This window comes from Carlito syrichta, unplaced genomic scaffold, assembly GCF_000164805.1.
Source record: "Carlito syrichta isolate Samal-C Ts95f unplaced genomic scaffold, Tarsius_syrichta-2.0.1 Scaffold314595, whole genome shotgun sequence".
Taxonomy (NCBI): domain Eukaryota; kingdom Metazoa; phylum Chordata; class Mammalia; order Primates; family Tarsiidae; genus Carlito; species Carlito syrichta.
Genome location: NW_007258691.1, coordinates 1183221 through 1203867, shown reverse-complemented (window position 1 = coordinate 1203867; position 20647 = coordinate 1183221). Strand labels below are relative to the sequence as shown.

At 43.3% G+C, this 20647-nt stretch overlaps 1 protein-coding gene across 4 annotated transcripts in view; it reads left to right on the top strand.

Moving 5' to 3' along the window:
• The window catches only part of KCNAB1 (potassium voltage-gated channel subfamily A member regulatory beta subunit 1), a 436423-nt gene that overhangs the window by 23615 nt on the left and 392161 nt on the right, over positions 1–20647 (top strand). Inside the window, exon 2 of one of the 4 annotated variants that reach the window (XM_021719353.1) lies at positions 325–700. The exons of 2 other annotated variants lie outside the window; for them this stretch is intronic. In XM_021719353.1, the coding sequence (XP_021575028.1) occupies positions 459–700 (242 nt within the window). In that variant the 5' untranslated portion in view covers positions 325–458. Of the gene's footprint in view, positions 1–253; positions 701–20647 lie in introns of those variants that run through there. One more of the 4 variants, XM_021719352.1, reaches the window with a different exon arrangement.

Sequence of the window (20647 nt, the reverse complement as noted above, 5' to 3'; positions counted from 1 at the left end):
TTAATAATTTAAGAGGTCTCATTACATGCTTATGAATCATCCCCAAGGCCTTACGATGCTTATGAAAACAGAAGATTTGGCCCAGTTCCCACCAAAATATTTCCCTTTACCTAAATAGAAAGACATGGGGAAAAAATGCCCATTCCCCTCCCACCCTAGACCCATACTTAGTTGTTTACGTTTGACTTTGAGAACTTTAAAGGGATAGGACGGGAAAAGCGATTGGCCTCTGACAGGCTCCTGTCTGCCTAGGCCTGGGCAGAGACATATAACCAAAAGCTCTGTCTGGGATTTAGGAGCCTGCTTGCTTACAAAACCCCTAAGAGAGCTAAAGAATACACGCTGAGTTCTTTGAGGGACATACCGAAGCCAGATAACCCAAGGTAATCACAGCAAGACACAGACTGACTTAAAGCTAAGAACTGTGCAATTAGCTTTGCCTCCTTGGGTTTTGAAACATGCATCTGTATAAACCTGCCTGTGCAGACATCCCTAGCCCCAAGCTAGGTCTGCCAAAATCCAGTGAATCAGCTCTAAAATGCAGACGGCACCTTGCAGTGACCAAGACTCAGCCTCAGGCAGCCTGCGGGCCTGTCAGGCCCAGTGGAGCGGCAGAACAGAAACATCTGGAAAAGTTTTTACGTGTCCATGGAATTTCGTTGCAGGATACCACCAAGGCAGAGACGGGCATGGCATACAGGTAATGCTGATTGCAATGTGTCCAACCAGGGCACTGCACTGCACTGAGGTTAAAGGTTGTTATAAAAGAAATAAGCATGAAATAGCAGGACAGAATGCTACAAGGAGAAGGAAAATAAATGCAGTGGGTGAGCCCATTTTTTGGGTTGCCTTATTTTTTGAGCTTTAAATTGTCTTTCTCTTTACTCAAAGGGTTACACAAAATATCAAGCTCACCTACTTGAAAGTCCTAACCACGTGTGGCCTTAGAAATACTAATTGGATTGGCCACTGTTATGACTTATGCCTTTAATTCCAGCATTTTCAATGGTCCAGGCTGGACGATTACTTGAGCCCAGGATCTTGAGACCAGCCTGGGCAACGTAGAACCTCTTCTCTTCAAAAAAAAAAAAAAAATTAGCCAGTCATGATGGGACTATGCCTGTAGTCCCATCTATTCATGAGGCTGAGGTGGGCGGATCACTGAGCCCAGGAGGTTGAGGCTGCAGTGAGCTATGATCACCGCTGCACTCTAGCCTGGGCGACAGTAAGTCTCTGACTCACACACACGCACACACACAAAAACAAAGAAAAACAAAAAAGAAATATCTTTGACTCTAAGAAGGTAGTAGATTTAGTAAGTCAAAATGAAGAATGGAGACTCTATCCTCCTCAAGGAAATTTATAAATTAAGAGGAGATTTATTTTTTTAATGCCACGTGGGCCTCAAGACTGTTATTTTCTTGTAAGGCAGAATCATGTGGTCTGTGCTAATGGGTAATAAAGTAGTTCAAGTTCTTCTTGAAATGACAGCACTTTTTATCAATATAACCCAAGAGAAATTACGGGTTGCACGCTAGCCTTCCCATGCCATTATTTATTCTGTGAAATATTAACGAAAAAGAGAAATTTTTCCCTGGTATAGGGTTGGATGTGTAATCTTTAAAACTTGCTCTGAGGCTGGGTGTGGTGGCTCAATCCTTAAGTCCCAGTACTTTGGGAGGCCCAGGTGAGAGGATTGCCTGAACCCATGGGTTCGAGAACAGCTTGGGGAACTTGGCAGGACCTCGTCTCTACAACAAATCAAAAAGTTAGCGGGGCATGGTAGCACGCACCTGTAGTTTTGACTACTTGGAAGGCTGAGGTAGAAGGATCGCTTGAGCCCAGCAGGTCGACGCTGGGGTGGCCTGGGCGATGGAGTGAGACTCCAACTCAAAAAAAAAAATTTCTCTGAGATAGGAAGTATCATTCTTTTTCAGAGCAATTACTATTTAAACATTTTATAAGATATGCCTATGCTTAGCTAAATCACAAGTGTGTCCTTGACCAATGCCCGGAGTTTTAAACAGCTCAGAAGCTGAGTAAAAGCCATTCAGAAGAAAAAGGATACTGAAAATGGAAAAAAAAAAAACCCCAAAACAAAAAAACAACCCAAACCAAAGAACAAAACAAAAACAATTTAGCATTTGTAAGGAACAATTGTCCTAGCTCAAGTCAAAACTTCTATTGTATAGGACAAGATTTTCAAGTACAAGATGGCCCCTGTGATTTCATTTTCCCATAATTCAAAGGTCTAATTCAGTGTAGTAACTACTGCTCTCATTTATCAGCTAATTTTATTAATAAAGCAATTTGCAATGATATGGTTCCTCTCTGGAGAGCAGAGTATTTTACAGTCTTTATGTAATAAAGGGCTAGAGCAGAAAAGGAATGAAACTCTTTCAGATTTCTAGGGAGCACAGGACAGCCTACCCTGGCAGGCATTACAGGTGGAGGCCAGGAAGAATCTAACCGCTTTTCCAAGAGAACTATGGCTTCACTCACCGGGATGAAGAAGGGATGCCACCATGCCTCACCCAGCTTCTTTTCTGAATGTGTCTTCCACAAGACAGTGGTGCTAGTGATGGTGATGTCAGAATACAGATTAGGTGAAGGGGAAGATAGACTGTAGACTTAAAAAAAAATCTATCTCTGACCAGGTGCCATGGCTCACACATGTAATCCCAGCACTTTGGAAGGCCAAGGAGGGAGGATCATTTGAGGCCAGGAGTTGGAGACCAGCTTGGGCAACAGGGTGGAACCTTGTCTCTACCAAAAAAAAAGGTCTCCATGTATTTGTCGCAGGATGGGTAGAACTACCATGAATTCTTTTTCTTCTTTTTTTTTTTTTGAGTTGGAGTCTCACTCGGTCGCCCAGACTGGAGTGCAGTGGCCGCTCCCGGCCACCGCAGCCTCACCTGCTGGGCTCCGGCGATCCTTCCGCCTCAGCCTTCCGTGTAGCCGGAATTACAAGCATGCGCTACCACGCCCAGCTGATTTTTTGATTTTTACTGTAGAGATGAGGTCTCACTGCCCAGGCGGGTCTCGAACCCACGGGCTCAGGCAATCCACTCACCTCAGCCTCCCAAAGGCGTGGGATTACAGGCTGAGCCACTGAGCCCAGCTGCCATGAATTCTTGCACAGACCTTGAGAGGGCATGCCTCTCTCTCTCAAGAGTCACAGTTGAAATATCAGTGACAGATCTGTGCTGTGTACGAATGTTCAGATGAAGATATGTTCTGGCATGATGTTTTTTTTAAAGAATTATGAAGCAGAGGAACCCACTTTCTTCAGGCAGGTGAAAGCAAAACTTCTTCAGTTGAAGGTGGAGGCCTGGAGCCCACCTGCCAGAGGGGACCAGTTATCTCCCACCCTCCCTGGAGGCATCTCTGTGGGTCCCATCCTCCCTGAGGTTTGAAAGTCTAGTTTGGGGCAACTTGTCATAATGCCTTGGTGAGCAAGGCTCTGTGACCTTGGAAATGCCGGGTCCCGCTCATGGAGCGGGCTTTTGGACAAACGTATATGCTGCTGCATCACACTCTAGTGAGAAATGGGACTTAGCAGAATGTGGCTCTTAAAACTGAGTTGGAGGAGACAAAGACGCAGTTACATGGATCATCTGCCCCAAGAAATAGCCAAGGCTTTGAATTCTGATGAATGTTCTGTGCCGTGGCACACCCTCCTGATATGTTCCCCATATCAGGCTTCCTTAGTACTTCGCTTATCCTTCCTTCAAGACGCTTATTCTTTACCTTTATTTAAATAAGACATTCTCTTTTAAGTTCTTGGAGGGGATTTTTAGGGAAGAAAATCAGAAAACCAGGGTCCTCATGGTTCCTCCTCAACTTACTTTACACTTCGATTTCTTTTTTTTTTTTTTTTTCTGAGTTGGAGTTTCACTTTGTCACCCAGACTGGAGTGCAGTAGCTGCTCCTGGCCACCACAGCTTCAACCTGTTGGGCTCCGGTGATCCTTCCGCCTCAGCCTACACTTTGATTTCTTATAAGTACAGTTGGGGGTGAGGAGAGATGGTGACTTCTATATTCTTACTTTCTTATTCTGATTTTATTCCCCCCGGACCAAAGGGGTAGGGAGGGCACCATAGTTATGTTAAAAGACCTCTCTGTTCAATCTTGTCTTTTTCTATTTTCTTCTTTTTGTGTAGTGCAAAGAGTTGTGTAGGGTTTTGGAGTTAGGCTGACTGGAGCTTAAATACTGCTCTGCTTGTTTTAGAACCTTGTGACATTGGGCCAGCCGTAACATATACATGTCTGACACACAGAGTAGGTGCTTACTGAATGCAAGTTCTCTTTCCACTTATTCTCTAACGTCTGTCCATCAGCCTAAAAGTAAGGGGTTAAAATCCCCTCACTGAAACATATACATGAATAAGAGAATATTCTCAGAAGGAAAAGAAAGAATAAAACAATCCTCAGTAATTCACAATCTGTGTAGGTTTCCTCGCTGAGCTGTAGAATCCTGAGAGGTCCGGAAGAGCCGGGGAGGCTGTTTTCTCTTCCTAATTTGGTCAGATGCCATTGCAGACTTGAGCCCGATACCAGCTGCTTGGGTCCCTCGATCATCTGTGAGAGAGCATTATGTTGTGTTTCCATGGAGACTTGGTTTTATTTCTAACTAAGGTTGACCAGGAGAGGGGGGAAGAAATCAGCAAATATGCAAACACATGTATCAATTGAAAAGAAACTGAAGGAAATTGTGATGGAAAAAGTGCCAAGTTGCTGTATAGATCCCTCTGTTGACTTAGACATCTAAGCAAGAATAGTAGCCTTAAAATGCATTTTATTAGTGACTATATACATAAAAGACCCAAGAAGGTCTTTCAGTCATCTCTAAGGGGCTGAAAATCAATTGTCTCCATGACATCGTTTTGAACTCTGAGTGAGATGGTGAGCATGAGCCTGAGGTGAGGTTAAAGTCCCCAGAGGGGTGGTTTTACAGGCAGCACAGAAATCTCTAGGCTGTTAGGATGTAGCAAATACCTCGCTTTGAGGCTATTTTAGAATCCTAACATTGACAGGAAGACCTCAAACAGACAGAAAATGAAGTTCTAAGCCGGGGGCAACACTTTTTCCGTAACAGGCCAGAGAGGAAATATTTTAGGTTTGAGGGCCACGTCCGCCTCCTTCATAATTAACTGAAATCGGACCTGTAAGGGGAAAGGAGCCATTGGTGGTATGCAAATGAGTAGGTGTGGCTATGCTCCAATAAAACTTTATTTAAGGACACTGAAATTTGAATTGTATATAATTTTCCCATATCACGAATTTTCTTTTTTCTCCTAAATCATACAAAAATGTAAAAGTCATTCTTAGCTTGTGGGTCATACAAAAACGGGAAGCAGGCTGGGTTTGGCTGTCGTTTGCTGATCTCTGGACTGGAAAACAAAGCATTCAAGGGCTCAAGTTACTTATTTACTTGTTTGTGTAGATTTTTAAACCTCCTTGTTTCCAGAAGTATTTAAGGAGCCCAAATGCATATAATTCAGAAAGATAAAAATAAACTAAAAAGAAGATGGAAAAATGAGGCCAAGGAAGACCAAATGAGCAGGAAGGGGAGACAGAGCTGGGTGGAGTTGCACATGGTGTACAAGCCCACGTAATTGCGAGGGGTGGGCCTGGATTTGCCTCGGAGTTTTCCAGAAGCACTCAATTGTGAAGAGGGAAACGGGGTCCTTTGCAACCCACAGGGTCCTTGAGGCAGAGACAAGCCAGTAGCTCCGGAGTGCCACACCTCTTCTTGATCTGGAGAGAAATTTCCTCGTGGCTCTCCTCTGTGGAATGAATAGCATCCTCCCAATATCCTTAGAGCAAACAGAAGAGTGAGCCCTGAACCTGGCTCTTTCCTGTGACGCCCCTAATATCACCAGGAGGCGTCAATGCAAGTAAGTCAGCAAAAGCACGTGGGTGGGCAGTAGAATCAGTGACTGTTGGTTCCATAGAAACCACACTGGTCACTGGGGGCTTATTTATGCTTTAGAAATTCTCCAATAATGGTGACACTCATTTCTCTCTCTTTTTTTAAATGATGACACGGCTTGTCCAGGATTGAAGCAATTGTTTGTCAAAAGCAAGCAAACAAGCAAAGAAACCAAAAAACCACAAAAACTGTTATTTGCCAACCAAGGACAAAATTTTCTCTAGCCTTGAGCTGATGGTGGGGAGGGGATGATAAGAGAAGAAAGAGAGAGATGGGGGAGGTCTGGGAATGACTGACATGGGAGAGCCTCAGATATAATCTGCTCCAATTTCTGGTCTTGCAGCTGAAGAAAATTGAGGCTCAGAGGTGTCGAGGATTCTCCTGAAGTTACACTTCCAGCTAGCAAGAAGGCTGGGACTAGAATCCCTGTCCCTTGGGTCCCAGGACAATGCTTTCTCCATACCTTCCATATACCAGGGGTGCCAAAAAAGCGTATATACATTTTAAGAGATATTATCTATGTGTTACTTTAGTTTACCATAATAAGAAGTGTCTGGACACTGATGGTAACCACTTTGAGCACCTCATCTAATTGCAGAAGTCAAATGTGACTTGAATTCATCTTTTGCTGTCGATAAATACTATTACAATTTTAATGCAGTTTTTTTCTTTTCTTAAAAGGTGTATACTTTTTTTTTGGCATCGTGTGTGTGTATTTTTCCTTTAGTTGGGGACTCACTTTGCCACCCAGACTGGAGTTCAGTGGCACAGTCACAGCTCACAGCAGCCTTGACCTCCTGGGCTCAGGCAATCCTTCCATCTCAGCCTCCTGAGTAGCTGGGACTACAGGCGTGTGTCATCACACCAGGCTAATTTTTCAATTTTTTGAAGAGACGAGATCTTGCTATGTTTCCCAGGTTGGTCTCAAACTCCTGGTCTCAAGGAGTTCTGGGGTTACAGGCGTGAGCTACCGCTCCTGGCCACTCTTTCCATAGGTCTTCCTAGCTCCAAAACCTCCACACCACCCCAGACCAACACACACACACACACACACACACACACACACACACGTCTCCTGGAGATGCTGCAGACCCAGCTGTGCTCAGTCCTGCTCCCTCTCGTTGCTCTGTGACTTGGACCTGCTCTAGCCGCTGATCCTCCACCCCCTGCTCGAGCCATCCAGCTTCTGCTCGACTTTACCATCCCCATCTAGAACATTCTCACACAGGCCTCGTGCTCAGGCCATCCAATTCACCTATTCTCCTTCCTCTCTCGCAGGACGGGCTAGTTGTTCAAGCTTTCAGTTGTGCGGGTTACTTATTTGTTTGTGGTTATTTTTAAACCTCCTTGTTTCTAGAAGTATTTAACAGCATGGAACGGTCTTTACTCCCTGTAGGGTGTAGATGGTTGGTTATTTGTGTGTATATATCTTGTTCTCAAAATCATGCTGTCATTACCCCAAGGATGTGAACTAGAACTTACAGTACCTTGTAATCCTGTGACACTCTTGCATTTAGAAAGTGCTCGCTACACCTGTGTGACTGGACAGAGGGGTGGGTATCTAGAGGCTGGGAAACAGAGACACCAAAGAGCATCACATCAACTAATAAGTTGGCAGAGGTAAATGAGTGGATAGTAGAGGAGATGACAGTGGTTCCACAGAAACCACGCAGGCCACTTTGGGTGAAAGACTAGGAAATTTCCTTTCCTCCGCTCACAGTGCTCTCGCCCCATATTTTCTCTTGCATCCTAGAACATATTACGTTGTTTAGCCTGGCTGAACCTCAGCTGCCCCATCTGTAAAATGGGTTTCATTCAACTTGTTTCACAATGGTTTTCTAAGAATGACATGAAGTCATCTTTGCGAAGGTGTTTGACTCACTGCTCACCAGAGTGGGAGCCCAGGAGCTCCCTTGCTCCAATGCTCCAACCTTTTTTTTTTTGAGTCACAGTCTCTGTCGCCTAGGCTGGAGTGCAATGGCATGATTACGGCTCACTGCAGCCTCAACCTCCTGGGCTCAGGCAATCCTGCTTCAGTATCCCAAGTAGCTGGGACTATGGGTGCATACCACCATGCCCAGCTCATTTTCTGACTTTTTGTAGAGATGGGGTCTTGCTAGGTTGCCCAGGCTAGCCAAACTCCTTTTAAGCCTATCCTAGGAATCAATGACTTAGTCATCTTCAGAGTTTGAAAAAAGAAATGTATGGTCTACCTGGAAAAGATAGAAGGTCAGAAAAGAAACACCTACAGATGGAATCTCACACTATTCTGAGTGTATCCCTTTCCTTTCCTCACTTGCTCTTACAATGTCTTTGCTTCACCTATTGGAATAGCTCCTCAGATTTATTGAAAAAGATTTTTTCCTTTTCTTTTCACTTCACTCAAGCTCCTATTTAATCAGGACGGTCACAGGAAACATTGAAATAAATAACTCTTTAAATGTAATGTTAAGTGATCTTATCAACTGCCGTATTTCTGCTGTCCAGCATTGTGTCTAGAATAAAAATATTTGAGGATGGGTACTGGTGGTTCATGTTGTAATCCTAATATTCTGGGAGGTCGCAGTAAGAGGACTGCTTGAGTGCAGGGGTTCAAGACTAGCCTAGGCAACATAGCGAGACCCCATTTTTACAAAAATAAAAAAATTAGCTAGGTGTGGTGGTGCATGCTTGTAGTTCCAGCTACTCAAGAGGCTAAGGTTGGAGGATTATCTGATCCCAGAAGGTTGAGGCTGCAATGAGCCATGATCACACCCCTGCAACACAGTGAAACCCTAACTTCTCCAAGATACCTTTTTTAAAAAAAATTTGAGACAGAATGAAATGAAAAGGGCTGAAACTTCCCCCAGCTTGCAGTACCCCTCCACAGCTTACCTCAGTGTCTGAGAATTTCCTTAAACAGGCGACACCAGGCCTCAGAGATTTTCATGAAAAAGACAGTATGTTTGAGTGATGGTCACACTATTCTAAGCTGTTAGATGGCAGACCAAGAAGGAAACAGGACATAGGCCAGGTCTGACCTCAAGAGAAAAGATGAAAAGGAAACTCCTTGGCTAGATCAAGGTAAAAGGTTGGGTGTTGAAGCAGGACAAAGGGCTGCAGACCGATGATGCAGAAACACTGGGGGGAAGAAATTGAAGACGAGGGGAGAGAAAGCTAGAGAGCAACCTCATCGCCTCACAGCTTCCTCCATGATGTTGGGCCAGAGAGCTTGAAGGCATTTGTTACTGGAGAGAGTTTTCGTTGATCTCTAAATGAAGATTCTAAGATCGTTAGGACCTATTTTTCACTCTGAAGTCTTCCCCGGGTTCTGTCATAGTGAGAACAAGATGTCCCAGCAGGAGGACTTGAAGACAGGTTCACCCTCCCTCTTTCCCTGATGGAAATAAAAATAAAGCCTTTCCTCGCAGATAACACTACCTGTATGAAGAGGTATAGAGTGGGCACCTAGGGAAGATCATCCTTCATTCTCTTTCTCCTTTTCAAAATATTATGGGGTTGATACAGACTGGAAGTTGAACATTATTTTATCTGAACATGGTGGCTCAAGCCTGTAATCCCAGCACTTTGGGAGGCTGAGGCAGGAGGATTACTTGAGCTCAGGAGTTCAAGATCAGCAAAAAACAACAAAACAAAACAAAACAAACTTAGCTGGACATGGTGGCACCTGTAATCCCATCTATTCAGGAGGCTGAGGGCCGAAGGGTTACCTGAACCCAGGTGGTTGCCTGCCTGGGCAACAGTGTGAGACCTCCCCATTCTAAAATTTAAAAAAAAGAAAGAAAATTATGTTTTTTCCCAAATTGAACTCGCCGTCATCCTCCCAGCCTCCTCCTGGCCTCAAACGCTCTTTCTCCATGCGTTCCTACGATCTGCCCTTTTCATGAGACACTTGGCACACCCAGGCCTGCTTGGGAAGCAGCTACAGTCATGACTGTGAAAATCAATAGCCTAGGAAAAGTGCTACTCAGACAGGAGGTTGTATTAAAAATTGCCTGCATGATTCATTTTAGGTGGCCTAATTTTGGTAAGTCTCAGGATCTGTGCTAATTTGCTCCGAACCCTCTGGCTGCATCTCTGGAGGAAGGTAGGTGACACCGAGATGGCTCGGGCCCAAAACCCGTGTGACTACAGTGCTTGAACCCAGAATGGGCTGCTGTGGCAGGGCTGGTCAAGGAGGCACAGAGAAAGGGGCCTTTTCAGCATGAGCTGATTTCCTACTGGATGGAACAAAAGTTCTAAAATAAGTGTGTTTCGAAAGTGTCAGTTTAGATAGAAGATGCTTAGAATTTAAGCAAGAACGAGAGCTGAGAACTGCTTGGACTTGAAATATTATCTGGGGGACATCCAAACTGTTTAGAAATTTCCACTGGTGGTTTTCCAGGGTAAAAGTTGCTGTATTTATGCAACATCATGAAAACATTAGCAATTCAGGGCTTAGGAACAGAACCGAGTTACACCAACCCGTGTTTCCTCATCTAGAAGTTTTCGGTAGTGGTTTCTTCAAAAGAAAAAAAAAAAGAAAGAAAAAAAAAAAAGGCATTTCGAAATCTGATTTTACTGACCAAGGAGCAAACACTGGCCAAATGTTTTCACCCAAGAGAAAAACGATTCCTGAATTTACCTGCAGTTCCTACAACCACCACTAGGACGCGCTATTTCCAAAAGAAAACGAAAGCTCTTCTCTTTCCCCAGAACGCAGCCAGGAAGAAATTCTCCAGACAATCCTAGACCAGAACTTTATTATTTGAATCTCTATATTCCCCCTGATTGCGACAATGGAACATTTAATATAATGAGAAAGAAAAGAAATTATAGCCAGCATATTCCTAAGGTTGTGAGAGGCCCTGGGGTTCTGCAGAGCACATTTTCTGCCCTGGAAAATGGAGCTAGAAAAGGAAAGCACATCTCATTCCCCGGCTTTCGTTAGAGAAGGTTCTGTCGGTGTCTCTGTCCTGTCTCAGGGGCAGGCAGTTTGCTCCACAGTTAAGATGGAGCAGACTGGTCAGTCTGGAGGAGTGTGCCGTCTGGATGGCCCGGGAGAGGGCCAGCTCAAAGCCTACCAATGTCCTCAGGGCCACGGCCCTGCAGGCCTGGCTCACGGCTGAGTTAAGAGATGGCCTTCCTCTTCTGTAGCCACTGCTTGTTTCCACCCTTCTCCACACCTGGAGTGCCTGTCTCCCCTCCAGTGAGTCCTCTGCCTGCCCTCCACTAGTCATGAACCGGTTCTCCCTAAGTTTTCCAGTGGAGGCACTTTTTTTGTTTGTTTTTTTGAGTTGGAGTCTCACTCGGTCGCCCAGACTGGAGTGCAGTGGCCGCTCCCGGCCACCCCAGCCTCGACCTGCTGGGCTCTGGCAATCCTTCCACCTCAGCCTTCCCGGTAGCTGGAACTACAGGCGTGCACTACCACACCTGGCTAATTTTTTGATTTATTGTAGAGATAAGGTCTTGCCAAGTTGCCTAGGCGGGTCTCAAACCCGCGGACTCAGGCCATCCACTCACCTCAACCTCCCAAAGCGCAGGATTACAGGCTGAGCCACCAAGCCGGGCTTAAATTTTCACTTAAAAGTAATTTTAAATATACACAAAAGCTGCCAGAATAATATAATGACCATCTCTAGATCAGGCCTCCCTTAACATATTGTTAACATTTGACCTCATCTGTTTTCATCTTTGCTCATGCTCTTGCATTCTCACTCCCAACACCCCCTTCCCGTTTATTTCTCCAAGTTTTCTGAGCCTAAGTTGTACACATCATGGCCTTTTACCCTTCAGCACCTCCTGAGTTAGAATATTCTTTCATTCCCTAGTACCATTACCAAGTTTGGTAACATTTACGTGAATAAGATACCTTGACCTACTCTCTGTAGGCTAATATTGTCAGCTGGCCCAATTAAGCCTTTTGTGGCATTTTTTTACTCCAGTAGTGCAAGATCCAGTGTTGGAAGGTGTTTTGTTTTTTTTTAACTTTTAATTTTTTAATTTTAAAGATGTAGGTTATAATTCAGGGTTAGGTATACAAATGTTCATTATGCAGGTACCCTTGCTGATGAGGTGTGACCCCCCTTCCCCCCGGCAGATTCCCACGACTGCCAATCTCGTCTCCTCGCCCCCCCATCCTCCCACAGTTTCCTGCTACTGCCCATCCTTTTCTTATAGTGTTTTGATACCTGTTCAAGTCTGCTTATGAGTGAGAACACGTGATTCAGTTCTTTGTTTCTGTGAAAGATCACTCAGTATTATAGACTCAAAGTCCACCCAGGTTGCTGCAAAGTTCATGATTGTTTTTCTTCTTTATGTCCATCATGTACATGTACCACATTTTTTTTTATCCAGTCCTCTTTGGATGGGCAGCACAGGTGGTTCCATGTTCTTGCTACTGTGAACAATGCTGGGATAAACATACGTGTGCAGGTATCTTTTTTATAGAGTGATTTGAGTTCTTCTGGGTATATTCCTGGTAAGGGAGTTGCAGGGTCATATGGAAGGTCAATTTTTAGAACTTTTAGAAATCGCCACACTGTTTTCCACAGAGGCTGTACTGGTTTACAGTCCCACCAACAGTGTAGAAGTGTTCCCTTTTCACCACATCCTCTCCAGCATCTGTTATTTTTTGAGTTATTGCTGATGGCCACCCTGACTAGAGTTAGGTGGTATCTCAGTGTAGTTTTAATTTGCATTTCTTTGATGACTAGTGAGGCTGAGCAATTTTTCATATATCTGTTGGCTGTTCGTATGTCTTCTTTTGAGAACTGTTTATTCATATCTTTTGCCCACTTTGTAATGGGGCTGTTTTTTTTTTCCCCAGCATGTTTGAGGTCCTTGTAGATCCTAGATGTTAGGCCTTTGTCAGACTTACAGTTGGCAAATATTTTTTCACAGTCTGTGGGCTATCTCCCTGCTCTCTTGATGGTTTCTTTGACTTTGCAGAAGCTTGCCGGTTTGATGAGGTCTCACTTGTCTATCTTACCTCTTATGGCATGGGCACTTGGGGCTTTGATCAGGAATTGGTTGCCAGTCCCAATTTCCATAATGGTGTCTCCTGCATTTTTTAAGTTCTTGTAGTTTGAGGTTTTATGTTTAAGTCTTTGATCCATTTAGAGTTGATTTTTGTGTATTCGGTTAGGTAAAGGCCCTGTTTCAATCTTCTGCATGTGGTCAGTCAGTTTTCCCAGGGCCATTTACTGAATAGGTTCTCCTCTCTCTAGTGGTTAGTGGTGAAGGTTTTGTCGAAGATGAGTTGGTTGAGAAATTGAGGTTTTGCTTCTGGAATCTCAATCCTGTTTCTTTGGTCTATACACCTGTTCTTGTACCAATACCAGGCTGTTTTGATTATTGTAGCTTTATAATAAAGTTTATAGTCTAAGAGTGTGATACCTCCGTTTTCTTTTTCTTTCTGAGGACTGTTTTTACTATTCGTAGCCATTTATGTTTCCATTTGAATTCCTGTGTTATTGTTTCCAGGTCTGTGAAGAATGCTGCTTGTAATTTAACGGGTAATGTGTTAAATGTGTAGATTGCCTTAGATAGGATGGACATCTTAACAATGTTGATTCTTCCGTGTGTATTGTATTTTGTTGTCATGTATTTGAGACCTCCTTCAATCTGGAACAGCTCGGGAGAAATTAACTTCAGTATAGGGAGGTGGTCAGGGGAGAGAGGGTGTGACTCGCTGCAAGTCTGCCTGGGGTTGGCGTGGTGTCCTGTGGTCCTCGCAATCGCTGTGTCTGTGGGAAGGTCCTCTGGGTCCTGCTACCCCTTCCCTGTCAAGGACTGTGTCTCCTGTAGCTACCCAAAAAGGACCACCATGTTTTCATCTGGACCTTTAGGTCTAAAGCTGAGGTGGATCTCGAGGCACACTGACTGCACACTCAGTCACTGGTGTGCATGCACCCATGAACCTTTCCTGAGGGGTGGATGCTGTTGATGGGCATGTTGAACCTCAACAGGAACTATGCAGAGAAAGGCCCTCTGAGCACTGACAGGTGACAGACATAGTCACCTCAGGACGGTGTAGCCCTTGAGTCAGAAACCGTGAACGAGATGGGCCAGGGAACCACTCCAAGAGGCTGGAGCCAAAAGGAAGAAGCCTGTTGAAAGCCAGGTTCAGAGCAGATGAGAGTGTGGATTCCAGTCATAGGTCCTGGCAAACTCACAGTGGAAGGCAGAAGCTTCTAGAAGGTTCCCAGCAGTAGGTTAGATGGAATATTTTTAGACAAGGAATTTTGGTCCACTTGTCTTCAGCCATTTTCTCCTCTATGATATTCCTCTTAATTTGCCAAGGCAGAAGGAGATAGAAACTCTGATAGTTGCAGAGTGTGGGTACAGAATGTGCAGCTCATTATATCTAAGCTCTCATTGTAGCATCTGAAGCCAGGGAGTCTCCTTGCTTTAGGAAATTTACAGCTCTCTAGAACTCAACACTTAGTGACAACATAGGCATTCATGGATTGGTTATGGGCTTTCAAAAGAACTATGACTTCTTCCTGAGGTGACTGTTATAGAAGAGTGGCAACTTTACACACAGCTTCCCAAAAGGTTAGCCCTCATGGCACCATCTTTGTAGGATGCATTAAATGAGCGCCTTCTTCCTTTACCCCTACTTTTCCTCTTGGAGCACCTGTTTGTTTTTGTACTGTCTGTCTCACTGGAGTGTGAATTCTAAGAAGGCAGGGATTTTATCTGTATGGTTAATTGCTACATTCCCAGAATCTGACATCTAGTGTAGAGCTCAATAAATGTTTGCTGGATAAATGAATTATTAAGCAGGAGTATGAAAAATAAACCTTCACTGTTCAGTAGAAAACAATAGCTGGGTTATCAGGTACAGGGCATCACTCCCCATTTATAGTCGATCTGCCACTTCTTAACTTTCTTTCTTTACCAAAAAAACCCAAGGTGCCCTGATTTAAAATAGTGGTACTTGGGGCCAGCATTGTTCTCATAGGATATAAGTCCTTAAGTCCTGGGTTTTAAGATGCTTTGAGGTTGCCATGTAATACTTATCATAATGTCATGGCCTACTTTATTTTTGTCTCTCCTCAGACATCCATCTTGTTTCACTTTTCATTCGCTCATTTACTTCAATCATTCATGACGTTTGTGATGGCAAACTTTATGTGTCAACGTGATTGAGCCACAGGGTGCCTAGACATTAGCTAGTCCTCTTTAAGTTTGCTCTTTTCCAAATTATTCTCTAACTTCACCTTATTCAAAGAGGGGCCATTATCATATTACAACACCCAGATGTCATCTTCCAAAAGATGGGGGTCTGCCCTCTTGTTGGGGATTCCTAGCTGACCCATCTTTCTAGATAAGTACACTAGATAATTTTCTCTCTACTCAGTAACTGTGGATGACTGTGGGTTCTGGCTAGATTTTCTTGTTCTTGGTACAGATCAGACTTTTCCATCAACTACCTGGCCTAGAACCGAAAAAGGCTTTAGCTGGTGATTGACAGTTGGAGGATGGAACTTGGTGGTATCATCAGATCTACAGATTTTCTTACTTGAGTCTCTCTCCTCTCTGTCACTTTGGCAAGACTCAGATCCATTCAACTCAGCAGAGGTAATCAGTGCTACTTGAACTGGGCAAGGACAGAAAGGTCTTATCTTTCCACTTCAGGGCAGTAGCCTGGGTGAGATGCAATGGCAGGGGGCAGAGTCCAGCTACTTTCTTTCTATCCCTTCTTGACAACTAGTTCCTCTCCAAGGGCTTTCTACATCTGACCCCATGTTCACCACTTCTTGGCTTCTGGAATCCTGTATGGTTAAATATTTTCCTTATTATGTCTCATGACTGTCCCATTTAAATTGCTGCATAATCCAAAACACATTCAGATAGAAGAGGAAAATCAAGTTCATCCAGCCAAATCTACAAATGCATTTTTAATGATACATTGGTGACACTCTTTTTATGAAGTCATTTTGTATAACCACTTATCATGTTTTGGGCACAATATCTACTTTTATACCAAACCATGTAACCTTTTCCCCCCTACATAGGCAGATTCATTCCTTCGTTCAACAGCTATTCACTGAGTGCTCACCTCATTGAAAAGCCCAGAATAGGGAAAACTTCAGATTAAGATGCAAACAATGTGGACAGGACCGTTCTCTCTCTCTCTCTCTCTCTTTCTCTCTCTCTCTGTGTGTGTGTGTGTATGTGTGTGTGTGTATCTATGGATGTTCTTTCTTGGCAATGGCTTCACTCTCGGCTCCACATGGTGGGTCTTTTTCAGCTTCAGTCTTCCCTCTTATATGTAAAGTGGCTGACGAGAGCTCCCAGGGTGACACCCTACCTCACTCACCCCCAGAAGGAAAAAAGAAAAAGAGCTTTCTTTGCCGAGAAGCTCTGTCTTATTGATTTCTTAGTTTTAGTTGGGTTCATTGTTCCTCTCTTATCTGGGAGGGGAGAAAAGCTAAATGACTTCTGTGGCTTCTGGGTCAGCCCTCCTTGAATCCCTGACTGAGAGGAAGAGTCAGAAAACTCTTGGAGGGAGTAGTTTGCGGTGAGGTAACCTATCTATGTTGACTGTACCCTTTAATGATCAAATCTGGGGGGACAGATGTTGATGAGCTAGTGCAATAGTGAACTTATGATAGTAAAGAACTTATGGCCAGCTGGCCAATCATCTGGAAGTTGGCAATGACACTCCTCCACCATGACCTAGCTGTGTGCTGTCTTTGGATTTGGTTCTTAGCTCTCTTTTTGCTTTGAAATCCTCTTTTTAGGGACTGGGGAATACTTTTCTCTAGTAGTCTATATCCCAAATGGTTTGTGCTCCTTTATCACACGACTGAAATGAACAGAAATCTTATCTCATTTAACTAAAGGTAAGAAGGAAAACATTGGCTTTAAATGATATTTAATTTAGCATGGAAAGTAATGCATTTTTAATAAGGAATACATTAAAAATTCATAGTCTTTTATTTATAATGTGGTTAGCTTCCTCTCCCCCATTGCCCCAATAAATGCAGTCACGTTTCATCAACTATTCAGTAAGTACAAGGATACAAATGCCATGTTTCATTTTGCAATTGGTTATAGTAGTGCTTCCTCCACAAACACTTTTTGTATGCAAAGAATAAGTGCACAGAGTTTTAGAATCTGAAGAGATATCAGGAATAATTTAGTATACCCTCCCTACCAACGAATTTTACATGTGAGTTTTCTGAGGCTTGAAGAGGTTAAGCAGTCTGTATAGATGGTTTGCTAACAGTTACATAGATGGTTTGCTAAGTCTTAAGAGTTGAACCTAAGGCTTTTGATCCATGAGTTTTCTCTCTGCACAATAGAATTGTTGAAATCAACAAAAGATGAGCTGAGCACCAGCTGTGCCCTGGGCAGTATCTGAGTTCACAACAATGAAAGACATGGTTCCTTCTCTGGAGAAACTCCAATGGAGCAGAGAGCCATGCCAACCAGATAATTAGAGGTTGGCATGAACTCGTATAATATTACTTTTAAAAACACAATCCTAAGTAGAGAGCAAGTGACAAATTCTCCCTTGAGAGTCAGGGATGACATTTTAGAGGTGGCAAATCATGCACAGGGTTTTGAAGGATGAAAAAGAGTTCAGCAAGTGGCTGAAGACTTGGAAGGGGAAAGGTATAGCGGGAATAGTGTGTTTGAGAGGCTCAGAGATGGGGAACCATGGTGGTGGTTAGAAGCACATATTTTGGAGACAGACTTGGGTTGAATACTCGTCTTAAGGCTTACTAGGGAAGTCACCTACACAGTTTATATGCTTTCTTAACATCCACCTTTTTGAATCAGCAAAATAGAAACAACATCACCTACCCCATAGGGTTTGGGAAAACATAGTAACAATTGTTGGAAACAGTGACTAAAGACTGGAGAACTGTGAAAGAACTCACACAAACCAAACTGGAATAAATAAACAGGATTATTAGGGATGCCACAAAAGAGCCCACAGTAAGGGGGTAGGGGCCCACAGCAAGCCAGTGACTTGAGGTGTCTTCTCAGTGGAGTTTGACTTTCTTTTCAGGTGGGGTGAGGTTTAGGATTCCCATCATGCACCAGGGCTCCTGCCATGCAAAGGAGGCAGCTCTGATTGGTTGATATTGAACTTTGATTGTAGCCTGTTCTTTGACGAGTTGAAGATTAACACTAGGTGGCTCTTGTATAAAATGGCTTCCACAACTATGAAGCATGCAATATACTAGAAACCCAGGAGCAAATAGCCACTCTCTCTGTCTCCTCCACCTCCATCTTTTCTTCCTCCGATGCTCTCACCCATCCCCCAAACCCTCTTGGTGAGGAGAGTGTTTGAAGATGAGGTTAAGAGGCAGGCAAGAAAGAGGTCGCTGGAGGTCTCAAAAGCTGGCCACAATAAACTATTGGAAGAGTCTTAGGTAAGAAGTGACAAGATCAAACTGCCATCCTCAAAAAGGTATTTCTGGAAAAGCCATGCACGGGAAATTGACAAGAAGCTGTCTTAATAATCTAGGTGAGAGGGCTTGAAGGCATGAGCAGACAGGCCAGAATAGATAGGGGAGGGAGGTAAGAACCGAGAGGTATTTAGGAAGTTAAAGTAGGAGTTTGTATTCTGGTAGAGCTCTGTTCACTGCATTCTGGTTTTCATTTTTACAGGGACATTAAGAGTTTGTCTAGAAAGGAAAATGCTCCTTGATCTAATTAGGCCCGGAGGAAGTCGCTGTGGTATCAAGGAAGGAGGGAGAGGGGCAGGACTGCAGCAGCTGCTGCCGTTTTTTTTTTTTTTTTTTTTTTGGCTCTTGTGTCTCTAAAGTGCTTCCGCAGAATCACTTAAATCATCCTTACTCTCATTCACATGAAAGGAAGTCTCAGCGAGAGCCCTTGAACTATCAAATCTTTTCTTCCTCTTCTGACTTTAAAGCAACCCCTTAAACGACTACATTTCTGAGGCAATTATCTCTTCACTCCAATATATTAACTCAGAGTAGCCTCAAATACGTGACTTTTAAGCAGCTCAAGACTTTCCTCTAAGGCCGGCTGGGTCTGCTTTTTAAGAGGAATTGAAGGAGGGGAGGGGTTAGGCTTGGGCCCTGGGGGGTGCTCACCAAACCTGGGATCAACTGCATTTCCCTCACTCACTGTCTACTTCCCTTTAACAATCCTGTGACCTTCGCCTCATGTTTGTTTTTCTTGTTTCTAACGACCCTTTTATTGATGGTCTAACTGAAAGATGGAATAATTTGTTCACACACATATCAACTCCCATCCTCTCCTCCCATCCCTGGAGGACTGAGTTCAAGAAAAATAATGTTATCTGACTTCCAACCTCCTGACGTGTTGGTGATAGGCTTAAGTCACAGGGAGTTCCCTTCTTCCTATCTTCATTTCATGCTTTCTTTAGACCTAACTAGTATTTCATTTTTGTTCCTATTTTCTTTTTGAATATAAATAACCATCTACATATTTTGAAAATACAGAGAGTGCCAAAATAATATATACACATTTTAAGAAAGAAAAAAACTGTATTAAAATTGTAGATGAATACAAGTCATGTTGACTTCAGCAATTACAAGAGGTACTCAAACTGGTTACCATCAGTGTCCAGACAATTTTGATTACGGTGAAATAAAAGTAATACATAGATAACATCTCTTAAAATGTGTATACATTTTTCTAATCAATATTTTTTATTATGATATTGTGGGGTACAGTTAAGGGTTAGGTATACAAGTACGTTTCATTCTTGTTGATAAGAGGTGTTTGATAAGAGGTATTTCCCCGTCCCCAGACAGATATTTACTACCATTAATCCCCTTACCCTCCCCTCCCCATAGTTTCCCACTACTGTCAGTCATTTTCTTATAGTATTACATTGGATGTTCAAGGTCCACTATATGAGTGAGAACATGTGATACTCGGATCTTTGTTTCTGTGAGAGGTCACTCGGTATTATAGACTCTAGTTCCATCCAGGTTGCTGTGAAATTCATGATTTTGTTCTTTTATATGGCTGTGTAGTATTCCATTGTGTATATGTACCACAATTTTTTTTTTTTTTTGAGTTGGAGTCTCACTCTGTCATCCAGACTGGAGTGCAGTGGCCGCTCCCGGCCACCGCAGCCTCAACCTGCTGGGCTCCGGCGATCCTTCCGCCTCACTGTACCACATTTTTTTAATCCAGTCCTCTTTTGATGGTCAGCATGGTTGCTTCTAGGTTCTTGCTATTGTGAACAATGCTGTGATGAGTTGGTTGAGAAATTGAGGTTTTGCTTCTGGAATCTCAATTCTATTCCATTGATCTATATGCCTGTTCCTGTACCAATACCAAGCTGTTTTGATGATTGTAGCTTTATACTAAAGTTTGAAGTCTAGTATTGTGATACCACCTGCTTTGTTTTTTTTGCTGAGGATTGTTCTGGCTATTCTTGGACGTTTGTGTTTCCATATGAATTCCTGTGTTGCTTTTTCTAGGTCTGAGAAGAATGTTGCTGGTAATTTGATGGGTATTGCATTGAATTTGTAGATTGCCTTAGGTAAGATGGACATCTTCACAATGTTGATTCTTCTGATCCATGAGGATGGGATATTTTTCCACTTGTTCATGTCAGCTTTGATTTCTTTGAGCAGTGTTTTGTAATTTTCATTGTAAAGGTCCTTCACGTCTCTGGTTAGGAAGATGCCAAGGTATTTCATTTTTTGTGGCTACCAGTGCGATGGAATTGTGTTTTTTATTTGGGTTTCTGTTTGTTTATTA